This window comes from Dendrobates tinctorius, unplaced genomic scaffold, assembly GCF_039654945.1.
Source record: "Dendrobates tinctorius isolate UK_male_01 unplaced genomic scaffold, ASM3965494v1 ptg000068l, whole genome shotgun sequence".
NCBI lineage: Eukaryota > Metazoa > Chordata > Amphibia > Anura > Dendrobatidae > Dendrobates > Dendrobates tinctorius.
The window spans coordinates 2,450,725-2,467,352 of record NW_027361736.1 but is presented as its reverse complement, the minus strand read 5'-3'; the positions used below and the strand labels follow the sequence as shown (position 1 = coordinate 2,467,352).

At 44.9% G+C, this 16,628-nt stretch overlaps 1 protein-coding gene across 3 annotated transcripts in view; it reads left to right on the top strand.

Annotated features, from left to right (window-relative positions):
* AP3M1 (adaptor related protein complex 3 subunit mu 1) overlaps positions 1 to 16,628 on the top strand; it is a 141,426-nt gene that overhangs the window by 110,426 nt on the left and 14,372 nt on the right. For all 3 annotated transcript variants that reach the window (XM_073581040.1, XM_073581042.1, XM_073581041.1), the window contains exon 7: positions 15,794 to 16,001. In XM_073581040.1, coding sequence (XP_073437141.1) covers positions 15,794 to 16,001 — 208 coding nt within the window. The remainder of the gene's footprint in view (positions 1 to 15,793; positions 16,002 to 16,628) is intronic.

Genomic DNA, 16,628 nt, shown 5'->3' with positions numbered 1-16,628 from the left:
ATGACACATGGAAAAAAAAACATGTCTACGTGTGGGACACACGGTCCATGTGAACACATAGACTTGCGCGCAGACCCATAGATTTGAATGGGTCTACGTGGGTAAGTTTCTTCAGTACATGTGAAAACTGTCACCTCACGTTCTGGAGACACTGACATAAGCACAGGGCCTAAGATTAAATGTCCAAGAAAGTGGTTGTCTCATCAGGTCTCCCCTGTCCATATACCCAATTCAGTCACATTAGGGGATTTGAACCTGCGATCATCCAATTGCTTGTACTATAAGTTGTGATATTACAGTATTGCTCTATATTGTAAAAATTACAATTTATTATGAACAAAAAAAAAGTAATAGTGTTAATAGAGAGTGTGTGGAAATAACTATTGCCTGTGGGAGAAAGGACCCAGTGGAATGCTTTTGTACCACTTGGGTCCCTTCTCCCATGGGACATCGTGATTTCCACACTTTCTCTTTGGTTCCCAGCCAGCCCAGATGATTCATCTTTTCATATGTACAAGTGGATTTTTTTATTTGTACAAGAAAAACATTTTGTGCCTGCCCCACTTCAATCCTGATAAAGGGTACATTACCTGAAATGTTGTTTTACTCTACCTTGCAGAGTGATAACTTTTTTTGTTGTCGTTGAATATGACAAAAATAAATGGCATTCAAAATAATGTTCATTTTTTTGTGCCTTTTTATTGATGTGTGTTTATGATACTCATTTAATGAAGTAGGTAACAATGTGGGTCTGCTCCAATGGAATAAGCACCTATTCTCTTCTTCACAACATAAATTGGGAGGTTGATTCAAGCTACCTTTTGTTTAGTCTACTCTGAACGTCAGATACTGACTGGTCCACATAGAAACACCGTCATGCCATGGTAACCTATCCGTGTCACTGTTGGCATTTAAGTGGTTAACAGCAGTGGGTGGAGCGCAGCCTCTCACTATTGTTAAAGTAGGATGATTGCGGTATAGCGCAGCCAGCATCAGCCGTATGTGGATCAGGCTCCACTCTAGGAGAAGACAATAATATGTCTTGGTGCTTGAAAGGGTTATCATCTGCAAATACGTGTATTCTCTATAATTCTTCTCAGTCTTAAGCAGATACGTTTAACCCCTTTACCCTCTCACCCTCACGCCTGTTTGCACCTTCATGACTAGGCTAAATTTTAGAATTCTGACCACTGTCTATTTCAGGTAATAACTTTGGAACGCTTCAAAGGATCCCACTGATTCTAAGAATGTTTTTTCATGACATATTGTACTTCATGATAGTGGTATATATTTTTTTTTTTTATACAGCTTGTGTTTATTTGTGAAAAAAATTAGTTTTCAGCGAAAATTTAGCAATTTTCAAACTTTTATTATTTATGCCCTTAAACCAGAAAGTGATGTCACACAAAATAGTTAATAAATAACATTTTCCCGTCTCCCATGACGGCACACATGAGAGAGGGGATCCGCTCAGCCAGGACAGGAACCCTACTGAAGATAAAAAGGGCGGTACCTCTTCCTCGCTTCAGTTGGGTTTCCTGTCCTAACAGGGACCCGTGTACTGAAGAAACACGTACCTGCCCCTCTCTCGTGCCGGCATGGAAGAACAGGCAGGGTCCTGGGCGCTGTGCGTCGGGAGCGGGAAGCGCCGTCCGCGGGTCTCCCGGTGGCTTAGCATCCAAGCGGGCGCAGAAGCAGCACGGCCTGGGGTCCTGGGGCTCTGCCGTGGCTGCCGCGCTGCCCTTTCCCCTCTCTTCCGCATCGAGGAGGAACGGCCGCTTCCGGGTCGCGCCCCTCTGACGTCGCACGCTGGGAAAGGAGCGTGACGTCGGGAGGCGGTGCCGGAATCCAAGATGGCGCCACCCATCGGAAAAAACGCCGGCCGGCAATAGAAGATCCCGGCAGCATGGCAGGGGGGGAGGGGCTGTGGGGGTAACCGGAGGAGGCGGAAAGTGCAGTGGATCCCCCTTATATAAGGGGGATGACCACAGAAGACGCACTCATGCCCAAAGCTTCACAATGGAAGTGGGGCAAGGGGAGCAGCAGCAGCAAGAGCTCTCGCCAGATGCCAGGCTGGGCCGCCAGCATACCAGGAGCAGCCACTCAAGTGGTGGGAGCGGCAGTCATAGACGCGACCGGCATGACTCTGAGACGTCCAGAAGAAATGTCACGAGTGCATCTGAGGAGCCTCCGAGATCGGTACCCCTGATTGACAGCGGTGGTGAGTGATCTACGTGAATGTGACCCTTATGGTATCGGGGTTCCATTTTCTCTGTTAGAGCACTAGGGGTCGAGGAAGGCTAGCAGCAAAACAAAGAATAGAGAATGCGCCCTATGCAAACACCCGCTGGCAGATCAGTGGCAGAAAGACCTCTGGGCTGACTGTATAAATAAAAATATACAGGAGGAAACCCCTGATTTGGTGACTAGCCTTAAGGCCATAATACAAGAGGAGGTGAAAGGTTCCCTAAAGGCAACCCTTAAAAAGAAGGATAAAAGAAGCCGTAGAAGGGATTCTGATTCAGAGGCCTCGCCAGGGAATAAGGGGCGGGAAAGATCCTTGTTCCCCTCCACCTCCTCTTTCTCTACTCAGTCCTCAGAATCCTCCTCGGACAGCGATATAGGCGGCCGTCCGTGTTTCCCAACAGAGGACGTGGAAAAACTGGTCAAAGCGGTCCGGTCTACAATGGGCCTTAAGGAGGAAAAGACTCCTAAATCATTGGAGGATGTGATGTTTGGAGGACTGGAGGAAAGGAAAAAGAGAAACCTGGGAAAAAGTCCCAAAAATTGATGGGGCCGTAGCCAAATCCTCAAAAAAGGATATCTCTACCATTAGAGGACTCTGGCGTGCTGAAAGACCCGCTTGATAAAAAAGCAGACGTTTCCTTAAGCATTTCTGGGAAGTTTCGGCAGGTGAATTAATACCAGCGATAGCTGGTACTTGTACTGCTCGTGCCCTCATGGTCTGGCTACAACAAATAGAGGACCAGATCAAGGATAGAGTTCCCAGGGACGAAATTCTGTCTAATGTGACCCTGGTACACGGAGCAGCGGCTTTCCTAGCGGATTCCTCTGCAGATTCCGCAAGATTGACAGAGCAGCAAGCCTTTTTGGACCGAAACGTTGCACTGAATGGGCACATAGCCCTATGGGCTGAATAAAACACCTTCATATCTTGGGGACATAGTCAGTGGAGGAAAGATCAGTCCTTTTTTGTAGCCTTTCAGGGCACGGGGTAGCTAAGAGTACCATTGCCAGATGGATCAGTGAGGCCATTATGTTATCCTACTCTGCAAGTCGCGCTCCGGTTCTAGAAGGCATCAAGGCTCACTCCACCAGAGCCGTGGCTACCTCCTGGGCAGAGAAGGCTGAGGTATCGATTGAACAAATTTGTAAAGCCGCTACTTGGTGCTCACCTTCCACCTTTTTTAAGCAGTACCGACTTGATCTGTCTTCCTCAACTGACCTAACCTTTGGTAGAAGGGTGCTGCAAGCGGTGGTCCCTCCCTAAGGTGTCTTATTCTACAAAAGTCTCTCGTGTGCCGTCATGGGAGACGGGAAAACACCAAGGTTACTTACCGGTAGCCATGATGGCACCTGTATATTCCCCCCCTTTTTTCACTCCTTTGGTGTGCACTATAGTTTGGGTGCTTTTTTTAGTTAGATATAATGTGGTGATAGTTATACCATGTGTACTAACCCAGGGGGCCTCTCATGCTCTGTAAACCAACTGAAGCGAGGGAGAGGTACCGCCCCTTTTATCTTCAGTAGGGTTCCTGTCCTGGCTGGGCGGATCCCCTCTCTCGTGTGCCGTCATGGGCTCCGGAAAAAACGGCTACCGGTAAGTAACCTTGGTGTTTCCCACATGTCTACTTTACATCAGAACAATTTTTTGAAACATTTTTTTTGTTAGGAAGTTATAAGGGTTAAAAGTTGACCAGTGATTTTTAATTTTTCCAACAAAATTAAAAAAACTATTTTTTTAGGGACCACATCACTATTGAAGTGACTTTGAATGACCTATATGACAGAATATGTCCAAAATTGACACCATTTTAAAATTGCATCCTCCCGATGCTCAAAACCGCTTTCAAGTAGTTTATTAATCCTTCGGTGCTTCACAGGAATTTTTGCAATGTGGAAGGAAAAAATGAACATTTAAAAAATGTTCTTTTAGCCCCAATTTTTTTGTTTTCGCAAGGGTAACAGGAGAGAATAGAACCCAAAATTTGTTGTGCAATTTCTCCTGAGTATGCCGATACCCCATAACCCAGGGAAAAGTACTGTTTGGGCGCATGGCATAGTTCATAAGGGATGGAGCCATGTTTTGTCTTTTTGAACACAAAATTGGAATCATTAGCAGACACCATGTCACATTTGGAAATCTGCCCACAAGAGACCCCATTTTGAAAACTAGACCCGTAGGCGATCAGCCTGTAGCACTGCTGAGGTGTTCTGGAAGACCAGGTTGCTTTGATAGCAGCCTTCAGCTCATCTGGTGTCTCACCTTCCTCTTGGCAATACACCATAGTCAATGGCGTTAAGTTCAGGCAAGTTTGGTGGCCAATGAATTGGTACTATTGGCAGTGTGGACAGGTGCCAAGTCCTGCTGGAGAATGAAATTTCTATCTCCAAAAAGCTTATCGGCAGAGGGAAACATGAAGAGCTCTAAAATTTCCTGGTGGACCACTGCGCTGACTTTGGTCTTGATAAAACACAGTGGACCTATACCAGCAGATGACATGGCTCCAAAAACCATCACTGACTGTGGAAACTTCACACTGGACCTCAAGCAGTTTGGATTGTCCCTCTCTCCACTCTTCCTCCAGACTCTGGGACCTTGATTTCCAAGGTCTAGTGTGAAGTTTCAACAATCAATGATGGTTTCGGGAGCCATGTCATCTGCTGGTGTAAGTGCACTGTGTTTTATCAAGACCAAAGTCAGTGAGGCCATCTACCAGGAAATTTTAGAGCACTTCATGCTTCCCTCTGACAAGCTTTTTGGAGATGGAAATTTCATTCTCCAGCAGGACTTGGCACCTGTCCACACTGTCAAAAGTACGTATTCCAGGTTTAAAAACAACGGTATCACTGTGCTTCATTGGCCAGCAAACTCGCCTGACCTTAACCCCATAGAAAATCTATGGGGTATTGTCAAGAGCAGTCCTGGGCAAAGTGCGGCCCGCTGGCCACATCCGGCCCTCTGGCTGTCTCAGTCCGGCACACAGACTGAGACAGCCGTGGGGCTGGAAACAAGAGATCCGCGGGCTGCACCTTGCCCGCCCGCCGGCTTTCTCCATTGTCTCCCTAGGCACAGTCAGCATTGGTGGAGGAGGGTGAAACAGCTGACGCAATGACGTCATCTCATCGCATCAGCTGTGTACCGCCGGAGAGTCAGCGCATCGGAGGCAGGGAGAAGAGCAGAGCGCCAAAGAACGGGACTGAGGTGAATTTTTTTTTTTTTGTTTTCATGTGTATGAACATGGGGATTCTATGGGGGTGACATACAGCACATGGGGATTTTATGGGGGTGACATGCTGCACACAGGGAGGCTATGGGTTGTCATGCTGCACACGAGGAGGCTATGGGGGTATCATGCTGCACATGGTGAGGCTATGAGGGTATCATGCTGCACATGGGAAGGCTATGGGGGTGACATGCTGCACATGATGAGGCTATGGGGGCCTCATGGAGTATATGGGAAGGTTGTGAGGGGATCATGCTGTATATGGGGAGGCTGTATGAGGCTCATGCTGTATATAAGGGGCTGTGGAGGGTTCATACGATATATAGAAGGGGCTGTACTTGAGTTCAAAGATATATAGGGGGTGTCGGCTTACTGAAATCTGCTCAATATTAAGTGATACAATTAAAATTAATAAATTAATGTTGAGTAGAATTAATTTTAAGCTATTGGTTCGGCCCTCCCTACAGTCATGGTCTCATGTGGCCCCTTCGGGATAATTAACCCCTTCCCGACCAATGGCGCCACATAGGCGTCATGAAAACCTGTGCCAATCTGACCAGTGACTCCTATGTGGCGTCATGACTTCAAAGCCCCCCTGCGGGTCAGGTGACCGGGGTCACTAAAAGGTCACCCGACCCGCAGATACAGGGGGCTTTGTTCTTCACCACAGGGGGCGTGGCTTCGCCCCCACATGGCTACGATCGCTCTGATTGGCTGTTTCACTTTTAACAGCCAATCAGCGATAATATTTCATCGATGAAAATTGATGAAATATTACAATCCAGCCATGGCCGATGCAGTAGCATCGGCCATGGCTGGAGACCCAGAGCCGACCCCCCCTCCCCCCCCCCCCCCAGGACTCACGGGGCCGATCGGCCCCCGATACTGACTAACGGCGGCAATGTGCCGCCACCGTCATCATCTGCTCCTCTCTGCTCCCTCCACCTTCCGACTCCCCCCCGGTACCTCCGATGTCCCTCTCTGGCTCCCGGTGTCCCGCTTCATGGGCGCCGCCATCTTGGAAAATGGCGGGCACATGCGCAGTGCTCCCACCGGCTGCAGATTCATTCATTCATTTTGATCACTGTGATAAACTCTCACAGTAATCAAAATAGAATGAAAAGTAAATAAACCCCCCCTTTATCACCCCCATACGCAGGAACAAATAATAAAATATTTGTATTTTTCCGTTAGGGTTGGAAATAGGGTTAGGGCTAGGGTTAGTGTTGGAATTAGGGTTGGAATTAGGGTTAGAACTAGGTTTAGGGTTGGAATTAGGGTTAAGGTTGGAATTAGGTTTAGGGATAGGGTTAGGGGTGTGTTGGGGTTAGGGTTGGAGTTAGAATTGAGGGGTTTCCACTGTTTAGGCACATCAGGGGGTCTCCAAATGCGACATGGTGCAACCATTGATTCTAGCCAATTTTGCGTTCAAGAAGTCAAATGGTGCTCCCTCCCTTCCAAGCCCCAACGTGTGCCCAAACAGTCGTTTACCCCAACATATGGGGTATCAGCGTACTCAGGAAAAATTGCACAACAACCTTGGTGGTCTACTTTCTCCTGTTACCCTTGGGAAAATAAAAAATTGGGGGCTAAAAATTTAGTTTTGTGGAAACAAAATTATTTTTTTATTTTCACGTCTCTGCGTTATAAACTTCTGTGGAGCACTTGGAGGTTTAAAGTGCTCACCAGACATCTAGATAAGTTCCTTGGAAGGTCTAGTTTCCAAAATGGGGTCACTTGTGGGGGGTTTCTACTGTTTAGGCACATCAGGGGCTCTGCAAACGTAACGACGCCGCAGACCATTCCATCAAAGTGTCACGTGTAACTGTCCTGTGTGACACGACCCGCAGGCCGGTAACTGAAACAGCAAGACACGGGGAAAGAGGCAACAGTTACAACGGTGGCCCCTGCGGTAGGGAACGGGGACGTGGAGACCTCCTGCACTCCCCTGAGTCAGTGTCCCTCCACTCCTTACGATCCCTAGGCTGGTTCCGCATCGGGCGCCGATCAGGATACCTGTCACCCTAGCACACCCTACACCTATCCCTTGCTAGGGAGCTGGGTGGTGCAGGCACTGGCCCCACCGCTGTACTAATACACACCAGGGAAAATACAAACAGGGGACCTAAAATACTTATCTTGCTCTGCTGCCTCACCAGGCAGCAGAGTGCATCACCGGATTAACTTTTCGCAGTGGCTCGACACCTCAAAGCCAGGTGCCACCTTCACCATCTCGCTCTGCTGCGGACACCGGGCAGCCAGAGTTCAACACCAGTTTCAGCAGTGGCTCCAACCTTCAAGCCAACTGCTAACTTCACCAGGTTTCTGCAGTGGCTTCACACCTCAGCCAGCTGCTCCGTTCACCGTGGTTGGAATCCCAAAAAGACGCTATCACCAACACCTGCTCATAGACCATGTGACCCTATATAGGAAAAGAGAATGGTCAAATGATCAGAGGACAAAAACTGCTATAACCCCAGTGACGACCGGGGGCAAAAGGCAAAGCAAAGAAAACCTCAACTGCAATGACCCTAACGGCCACCGGGGGCAAAACTAGAACTGAAACCACACAGTGAGGGGAAAAAAAAGGTTACTAGTGCTTTTATCTGTCATGTGTGCTGGATCATGACACAAAGTCAGCATTTCATAATGTCACTACTTCCCTTCCGAGACCCGACGTGTGCCCAAACAGTCGTTCCCCCCCCCCCTCCCACATATGGGGTACCAGCGTACTCAGGACAAACTGGACAAAAACTTTTGAGGTCTAATTTATCCTGTTACCCTTGTGGAAAAAAAATTGCTGGCTAAAAATCTATTTTTTTATGAAAAAAAAAGTTTTTTTATTTTCACGGCTCTGCGTTATAAACTTCTGTGAAGCACTTGGGGGTTCAAAGATGCTCACCACACATCTAGATAAGTTCCTTGGGGGGTCTAGTTTCCAAAATGGGGTCATTTGTGGGGGGTTTACTTTCCACAGTTTAGGTACATCAGGGGCTCTGCAAATGTAACATGATGCCCGCAGACCATTCCATCAGTCAGCATTTTAAAATGTCACTACTTCCCTTCCGAGCCCCGACGTGTGCCCAAACAGTGGTTCCCCCCCCCCCCCCACATATGGGGTGCCAGCATACTCAGGACAAACTGGACAACAACTTTTGGGGTCCAGTTTCTCCTGGTACCCTTGTGAAAATAAAAAATTGCGCACTAAAAAATAATTTTTTGAGGGAAAAAAAAATATTTTTTATTTTCACTACTCTGCGTTATAAACTTTTGTGAAGCACTTGGGGGTTCAAAGTGCTCACTACACATCTAGATAAGTTCCATAAGGGGTCTAGTTTCCAAAATGGTGTCACTTATGGGGGGTTTACACTGTTTAGGCACACAGGGGCTCTCCAAACACGACATGGTGTCCGATAACGATTGGAGCTAATTTTCCATTTATAAAGTCAAATAGCGCTCCTTCCCTTCCGGACCCTGCCGTGCGCCCAAACAGTGGATTATGACCACATATGAGGTATCTGTGCACTCAGGAGAAATTGCCCAACAAATTTTAGCATCCATTTTATCCTGTTGCCCTTGTGAAAATGAAAAAATTGCTAAAAGAAAATTTTTGTTGGAAAAATTAAAATGTCCATTTATTCTTTCCACGTTGCTTTAGTTCCTGTGAAACACCTGAAGGGTTAATAATCTTCTTGAATGTAGTTTTGAGTAGCTTGAGGGGTGCAGTTTTTAGAATGGTGTCACTTTTGGGTATTTTAGACCCCTCAAAGTGACTTCAAATGTGAGGTGGTCTCTAAAAAAAATGGTTTTGTAAATTTTATTGTAAAAATGAGAAATCACTGGTCAACTTTTAACCCTTATAACTTTCTAACAAAAAAAAAATTTGTTTCCAAAATTGTGCTGATGTAAAGTAGACATGTGGGAAATGTTATTTAGTAACCACTTTGTATCACATAACTCTCTGGTTTAACAGAATAAAAATTCAAAATTTGAAAATTGTGAAATTTTCTAAATTTTTGCCAAATTTCTGATGTTTTCACAAAAACACAAAAATTATCGACCTAGATTTACCACTAACATAAAGCCCAGTATGTCACGAAAAAAAATCTCAGAATCGCTAGGATCCGTTGAAGCGTTCCTGAGTTATTACCTCATAAAGGGACACTGGTCAGAATTGCAAAAAATGGCCTGGTCATTAATGTCAAAATAGGCTTGGTCATGAAGGGTTTAATCGCCCACGCCTGGTCAAGAGGAAGATCAGAGCAACCAGACCCAATAATGCAGACGAGCTGAAGGCTGCTATAAAGCAACCTGGGCTTCCATAACACCTCAGCAGTGCCACAGGCTGATCGCCTCCATGCCACGCCGCATCGATGCAGTAATTGATGCAGAAGGAGCCCTGACCAAGTATTGAGTGCATTTACTGAACATACATTTCAGTAGGCCAATATTTTGGATTTTAAAATCATTTTTTCAAGCTGGTGTTATAAAGTATTCTAATTTACTGAGATAATGACTTTTGGGTTTTCATTGGCTGTAAGCCATAATCATCAACATTAACAGAAGTAAACACTTAAAATAGATCACTCTGTTTGTAATGACTCAATATAATATGAGTTTCACTTTTTGTATCGAAGAACTGAAATAAAGTAACTTTTTGTTGATTTTGTGAATTGCACCTGTATATGAAGATAATGAATAAGGTCTACAAAGAGGAACAGGAAAAAATAGTTTGGTCCACACCATATTGTCTGGCACAAATATGTACCTATACAATGACCTAGCTACTTGTAAGACAGTCAAATTCCAATGATGGATATAGAAAGTTCAGGTCCCTTCTATTATCGTTAATCATCTCACAGTGCTGCCAGCTCTGTTGTACTGTCCTTACCACCCACTGTCTGTTTTGGGTTGTTTCTGTGTAATACATATAATAACATCCTGCTCCCCAGTGAAATCTACTTGCATTTTTTATAAACTCATTAGGTGCCAAACAGAGTGAATATCTTCACATTGGAGGGGTGAAATACAAAAAAAAAAAAAAAAAAGTTTTAGTCCGCTCTACAGCCACTATTAAATCATGTGCCCTGTTCTACATGAAACATTTGGTGAAAGATTCTCAATCAATTGCCACTGGCTGTCCGATCATAGCCATATATGTTCGTCTCTGAAACGCTGCAGTTTTCAGAGACAAACACGCTTTTAACCCCTTCATGACCCAGCCTATTTTGACCTTAATGACCTGGCCATTTTTTGCAATTCTGACCAATGTCCCTTTATGAGGTAATAACTCAGGAACGCTTCAACGCATCCTAGCGATTCTGAGATTGTTTTTTCATGACATATTGGGCTTCATGATAGTGGTAAATTTAGGTCGATAATTTTTGCGTTTAATTGTGAAAAAAATGGAAATTTGGCGAAAATTTTGAAAATTTTGCAATTTTCACATTTTGAATTTTTATTCTGTTAAACCAGAGTTATGTGACACAAAATAGTTAATAAATAACATTTCCCACATGTCTACTTTACATCAGCACAATTTTGGAAACAACATTTTTTTTCGTTAGGAAGTTATAAGGGTTAAAAGTTGACCAGCAATTTCTCATTTTTACAACAAAATTTACAAAACCATTTTTTTTAGGGACCACCTCACATTTGAAGTCACTTTGAGGGGTCTATATGGCAGAAAATACCCAAAAGTGTCACCATTCTAAAAACTGCACCCCTCAAGCTACTCAAAACTACATTCAAGAAGATTATTAACCCTTCAGGTGCTTCACAGGAACTAAAGCAACATGGAATGAAAAAATGGACATTTTAATTTTTCCAACCAAAATTTTATTTTAGCATCAGTTTTTTCATTTTCACAAGGGTAACAGGATAAAATGTATCCTTAAAATTGTTGGGCAATTTCTCCTGAGTACACCGATACCTCATATGTGGTCATAAACCACTGTTTGGGCGCACGGCAGGGCTCAGAAGGCAAGGAGTGCCATTTTACTTTTTGAATGTAAAATATGCTTGAATATTTAGTGGTTGCCATGTCTTGTTTTAAGAGTACCTGTGTGCCTAAACATTGGAGCTCCCCCACAAGTGACCCCATTTTGGAAACTAGACCCTCCAAGGAACTTATCTAGATGAATAGTATGCACTTTGAACCCCCAGGTGCTTCACAAATTGATCTGTAAAAAAAAAAAGTATTTTTTTTTTCACAAAAATTTTATTTAGCCTCAGTTTTTTCATTTTCACATGGGCAACAGGATAAAATGGATCCTAAAATTTGTTGGGCAATTTCTCCTGAGTCCATCAATATCTCATATGTGGTCATAAACCACTGTTTGGGCGCACCGCAGGGCCCGGAAGGGAAGGAGCGCCATGTGACTTTTTGATTGGAAAATTAGCTCCAATCGTTAGCGGACAACATGTCGCATTTGGAGAGCCCCTGTGTGCCTAAACATTGGAGCTCCCCCACAAGTGACCCCATTTTGGAAACTAGACCCCCGAAGGAAGTAGATGTGTGGTGAGCACTTTGAACCCCCAAGTGCTTCACAGAAGTTTATAACGCAGAGCAGTGAAAATAAAAAATAATTTTTTTTTGCTCAAAAATGATTTTTTAGCCCGCTATTTTTTATTTTCACAAGGCTAACAGGAGAAATTGAACCAGAAAAGTTGTTGTGCAATTTGTCCTGAGTACACTGATACCCCATATGTGGGGGGGAACCACTGTTTTGGAGCATGGGAGAGCTCAGAAGGCAAGGAGCGCCATTTTGGAGTGCAGACTTTGATGGAATGTTCTGCGGGCGTCATGTTGCGTTTGCAGAGCCCCTGTGTGCCTAAACAGTAGAAACCCACATAAGTGACCCCATTTTGGAAACTAGAACCCCCAAGGAGCTTATCTAGATGTGTAGTGAGCACTCTGAATCCCCAAGTGCTTCACAGAAGTTTATAAATGCAGAGCCATGAAAATAAAAAAATATTTTTTTTTCCTCAAAAATGATTTTTTTAGCCTGCTATTTTTGATTTTCCCAAGGATAACAGGATAAATTGGACCCCAAAAGTTGTTGTCCAGTTTGTCCTGAGTACACTGGTACCCCATATGTGGGGGGAAACCACTGTTTGAGCGCACGGCATGGCTCAGAAGGGAAGGAGCGTCATTTGACTTTTTGAATGGAAAATTAGCGGACACCATGTTGTGTTTGCAGAGCCCCTGTGTGCGTAAACTTTGGAGCTCCCCCACAAATGACCCCATTTTGGAAACTAGACCCCATAAGGAACTTATCTAGATGCATAGTGAGCACTTTGAACCCCCAGGTGCTACACAGAAGTTTATAACGCAGAGCCGTTAAAATAAAAATATTTTTTTTCCCTCAAAAAATAAATTTTTAGCCTATTTTTTATTTTCACAAAGGTAACAGGATAAATTGGACCCCAAAAGTTGTTGTCCAGTTTGTCCTGAGTACGCTGGTACCCCATATATGGGGGGGACACTGTTCGGGGACACGTTGGGGCTCGGAATGGAAGTAGTGACGTTTTGAAATGCCGACTTAATGGAATGGTCTGTGGGCGTCATGTTACGTTTGCAGAGCCCCTGATGTACCTAAACAGTGGAAACCCCCCACAAATGACCCCATTTTGGAAACTAGACCCCCCCCAAGGAACTTATCTAGATGTGTGGTGAGCACGTTGAACCCCCAAGTGCTTCACAGAAGTTTATAACGCAGAACCGTGAAAATAAAAAAATCTTTTTTTTCCACAAAAATAATTATTTTAGCCCCCATTTTTTTATTTTCCCAAGGGTAACAGGAGAAATTAGACCCCCAAAGTTGTTGTGCAATTTTTCCTGAGTACCCTGATACCCCATAAGTGGGGGTACACCACTGTTTGGGCACACGTCGGGGCTCGAAATGGAGGGAGCACCGTTTGACTTTTTGAACGCAAAATTGGCTGGAATAAATGGTGGCTCCATGTCGCATTTGGAGACCCCCTGATGTGCCTAAACAGTGGAAACCCCTCAATTCTAACTCCAACCCTAACCCCAACACACCCCTAACCCTAATCCCAACCCTAATCATAACCCTAACCACAACCCTAATCCCAACACACCCCTAACGAAATCCCAACTCTAACCCTAACCACAAGCCTAACCGTAATCCCATCCCCAACCCAACCCTAACCCTAAGTTCAACCCTAACCCTAAGTTCAACCCTAACCCTAAGTTCAACCCTAACCCTAAGTTCAACCCTAACCCTAAGTTCAACCCTAACCCTAAGTTCAACCCTAACCCTAGCCCTGGACCTAACCCTAATGGAAAAAAAAAAAAAAAATATTTTATTATTTGCCCCTACCTATGGGGGTGATAAGGGGGGAGGTGATTTTACTTTTTTTTAATTTTGATCACTATGAAAGTTTATCATAGTGATCAAAATAAATGAATGAATCTGCAGCGTTGCAGATTCGATTCGGCGCACTGCGCATGCGCCCACCATCTTGCAAGATGGCGGCGCCCATGACACTGGACGCTGGGACACCGGGACGGATAGCGGGAGGTCGGAGGCACAAAGGAGGGTGAGAGTGGGTGATCGGAGGGCTGGGGGGGCGGAGGGAAGGCGGGGGGCAGATTATGACGGCGGCTGCCGATCGGTGCCGTCAGACGGTGGCGGCTGCCGATCGGTGCCGTCAGCCGATCGGTGCCGTCAGTCGGTGTGGGGGGGGTCGGGTCTCGGTGTCCAGCCATGTCCAATGCTATTTCAGCATCGGCCATGGCTGGATTGTAATATTTCACCAATTTTCATTGGTGAAATATTACAATCGCTCTGATTGGCAGTTTCACTTTTAACAGCCAATCAGAGCGATCGTAGGCACGTGGGGGCTAAGCCACACCCCCAGGTGTTAACTCTGAAGGGTCCTTTGTGTGCGGGTCGGGTGACCTTTCAGTGACCCCGGTCACCCGACCCACAGGGGGGCTATTTATAGCATGACGCCTACGTAGGCGTCATAGGTCGTTTGGGCACTGCTTTTCATGACGCCTACGTAGGCGTCATAGGTCGTGATGGGGTTAATAGTCACGGGAGGCCCAGTCACGTTATTAACTAGTCGTATAGATGGATCCCCGGCGGCTTCTCCCTACCCACTCACCGTGACTGACAAGTGTTTGCATATACACACATGTGGGCAGAGACTTTCCAGTTATTGTCAGTGGGTGGGAGAAGACATCGGGGACCCACCTGCACGACTAGTCACAAGCGTAGCAGGGTCCCCAGCCGCTATTAAAAATGTTTTTCTCTGAAACGCTGCAGCTTTTGAGACTAACATACATGACTGTGATCAGACAGTCAGTGTCTGATACATGCTGCCATGGTTTGTAACCCATGTGAACAGAGCAATTTGTAGACAAAGTGGGGCCCTGAATGCTAACATACTGCACCATCACACAGAAACATTTTGGTTGTGTTTACATGCGCTGAGTTCAGGTCATTAAACTAGCATGATTGACAATATTGAACTCGTTTGACGCCTCTTTACACCGGCTGAGGAACAATAATGGGGACAGAAGAATCACTAGTAGTTCAATCTGTCCCCATAAATTATCACGTTATCAGCAGCATATCTGCAGTTTTCACCCAGTGAAGTGCTGCCAAGCACAATGATTTTTGTTCCGGCATAAAGAATCCAATCACTCCATGAATAGGCAGCATTTTGCTCGTTTAGTATGATGTTCCACATATCCTCAATATAGTATAATAGACTCCTCATAGTCGTCCATATAGTATAATGCAGCCCCTATATAGTACATACAGTATAATACACAGCCTATAGGTCCTTGATGGTGTAATGCAGCCCCCACTTAGTATAATGCAGCCCTATAGTCCTCCATTATTATGGGCACCATGTAATCACTGATTTTAAAAGAAATAAAATACTCGCATCTCCCCATTCCCCCGCTGTTACAGTCAGTGCAGCACGTCTCCTCAGCAGTGTGGCACACAATGGAGTGACATCATCTCGCCCACTGCGTCAGTTGATAAAGTTGAATGTGGGGGGGGGGGGCGTTGTGGAGTTGGTGCTCACACTGGACCCTTCTGAATCAAGGGCCCCACAGCAGCCGCGTGGTGTGCTGCGTTGAACAGCACACCACTGTCTGCCTGCCCGTGTGGGGAGTGGAGGCTCTAGGCAGATGCCGGTGCTGCATGTGAAGGACTATAATATTAATAATTAGAATTATGTTTCGCCAACATATTACACTGCAGTCTACAATAAAGACCTAATATGTTCCTAATGTAATAAACAAGATTTATCCCCTAATATTTTCTCCTTATTTTTCTTAGCTTGGTTTCAATTCCGGTCTATGTAAAACACAACATCATCTTCCAGGAGAACACTTCAAGTGGAAAGTTTGATGTAACTGTGGGTCCAAAGCAGAACATGGGCAAAACTGTGGAAAGTGTTTTGCTGACTGTCCACATGCCCAAAGTTGTCCTAAACATGAACCTCACACCAACGCAGGGGACCTACACATACGATCCTGTTACCAAAGTAAGTCTTTTGGGAATGCTTCACGATTACTGGAGACTGTTTCATGAACGTTTGACCATTTAACAGGTATGGACAGCCAGCTTAGATGGCAGACTTTCCTCATACGGTCTTTGTATAATGTCATGAAAACCACAGACCCTTGTTAAAGTGCCAGGTTTTTGATATCTAAACCAAAAAGAATAATTTTCAAAACTGTTCTCACCTTTTAATGTCACTGAGAATCTGTACAATTTAATTGAAAAACAAACTGAATTTTTTTCAGGTGGAAAAATAAAGTAAAATAATTTAGTTGTATAAATAAATACACCCTTACGCTAATACTTAGTTGAAGTACCCTTTGACTTTATGACCGCACACAGTGTTTTTGGCTTGGAGTCTATCAACATAGCACATCTAGAATTGGCAATCTTTGCCCACTCTTCCTTGCAGTAGCGTCTGATTGCGAGGGCATCTCCTGTGTACAGCGCCCTCTTCAACTCACCTCAGATTGTCATCTGGATTCAAGTTTGGGCCATTTCAAGACTTTGATCTTCTGATGAAGACATTATTTTGCCTATATGGAGGTTGCTCAGGGTCATTGTCGTGCTAGAAGGTGAAATTCATCTTCAACTTTTTAGCGGAGATCTT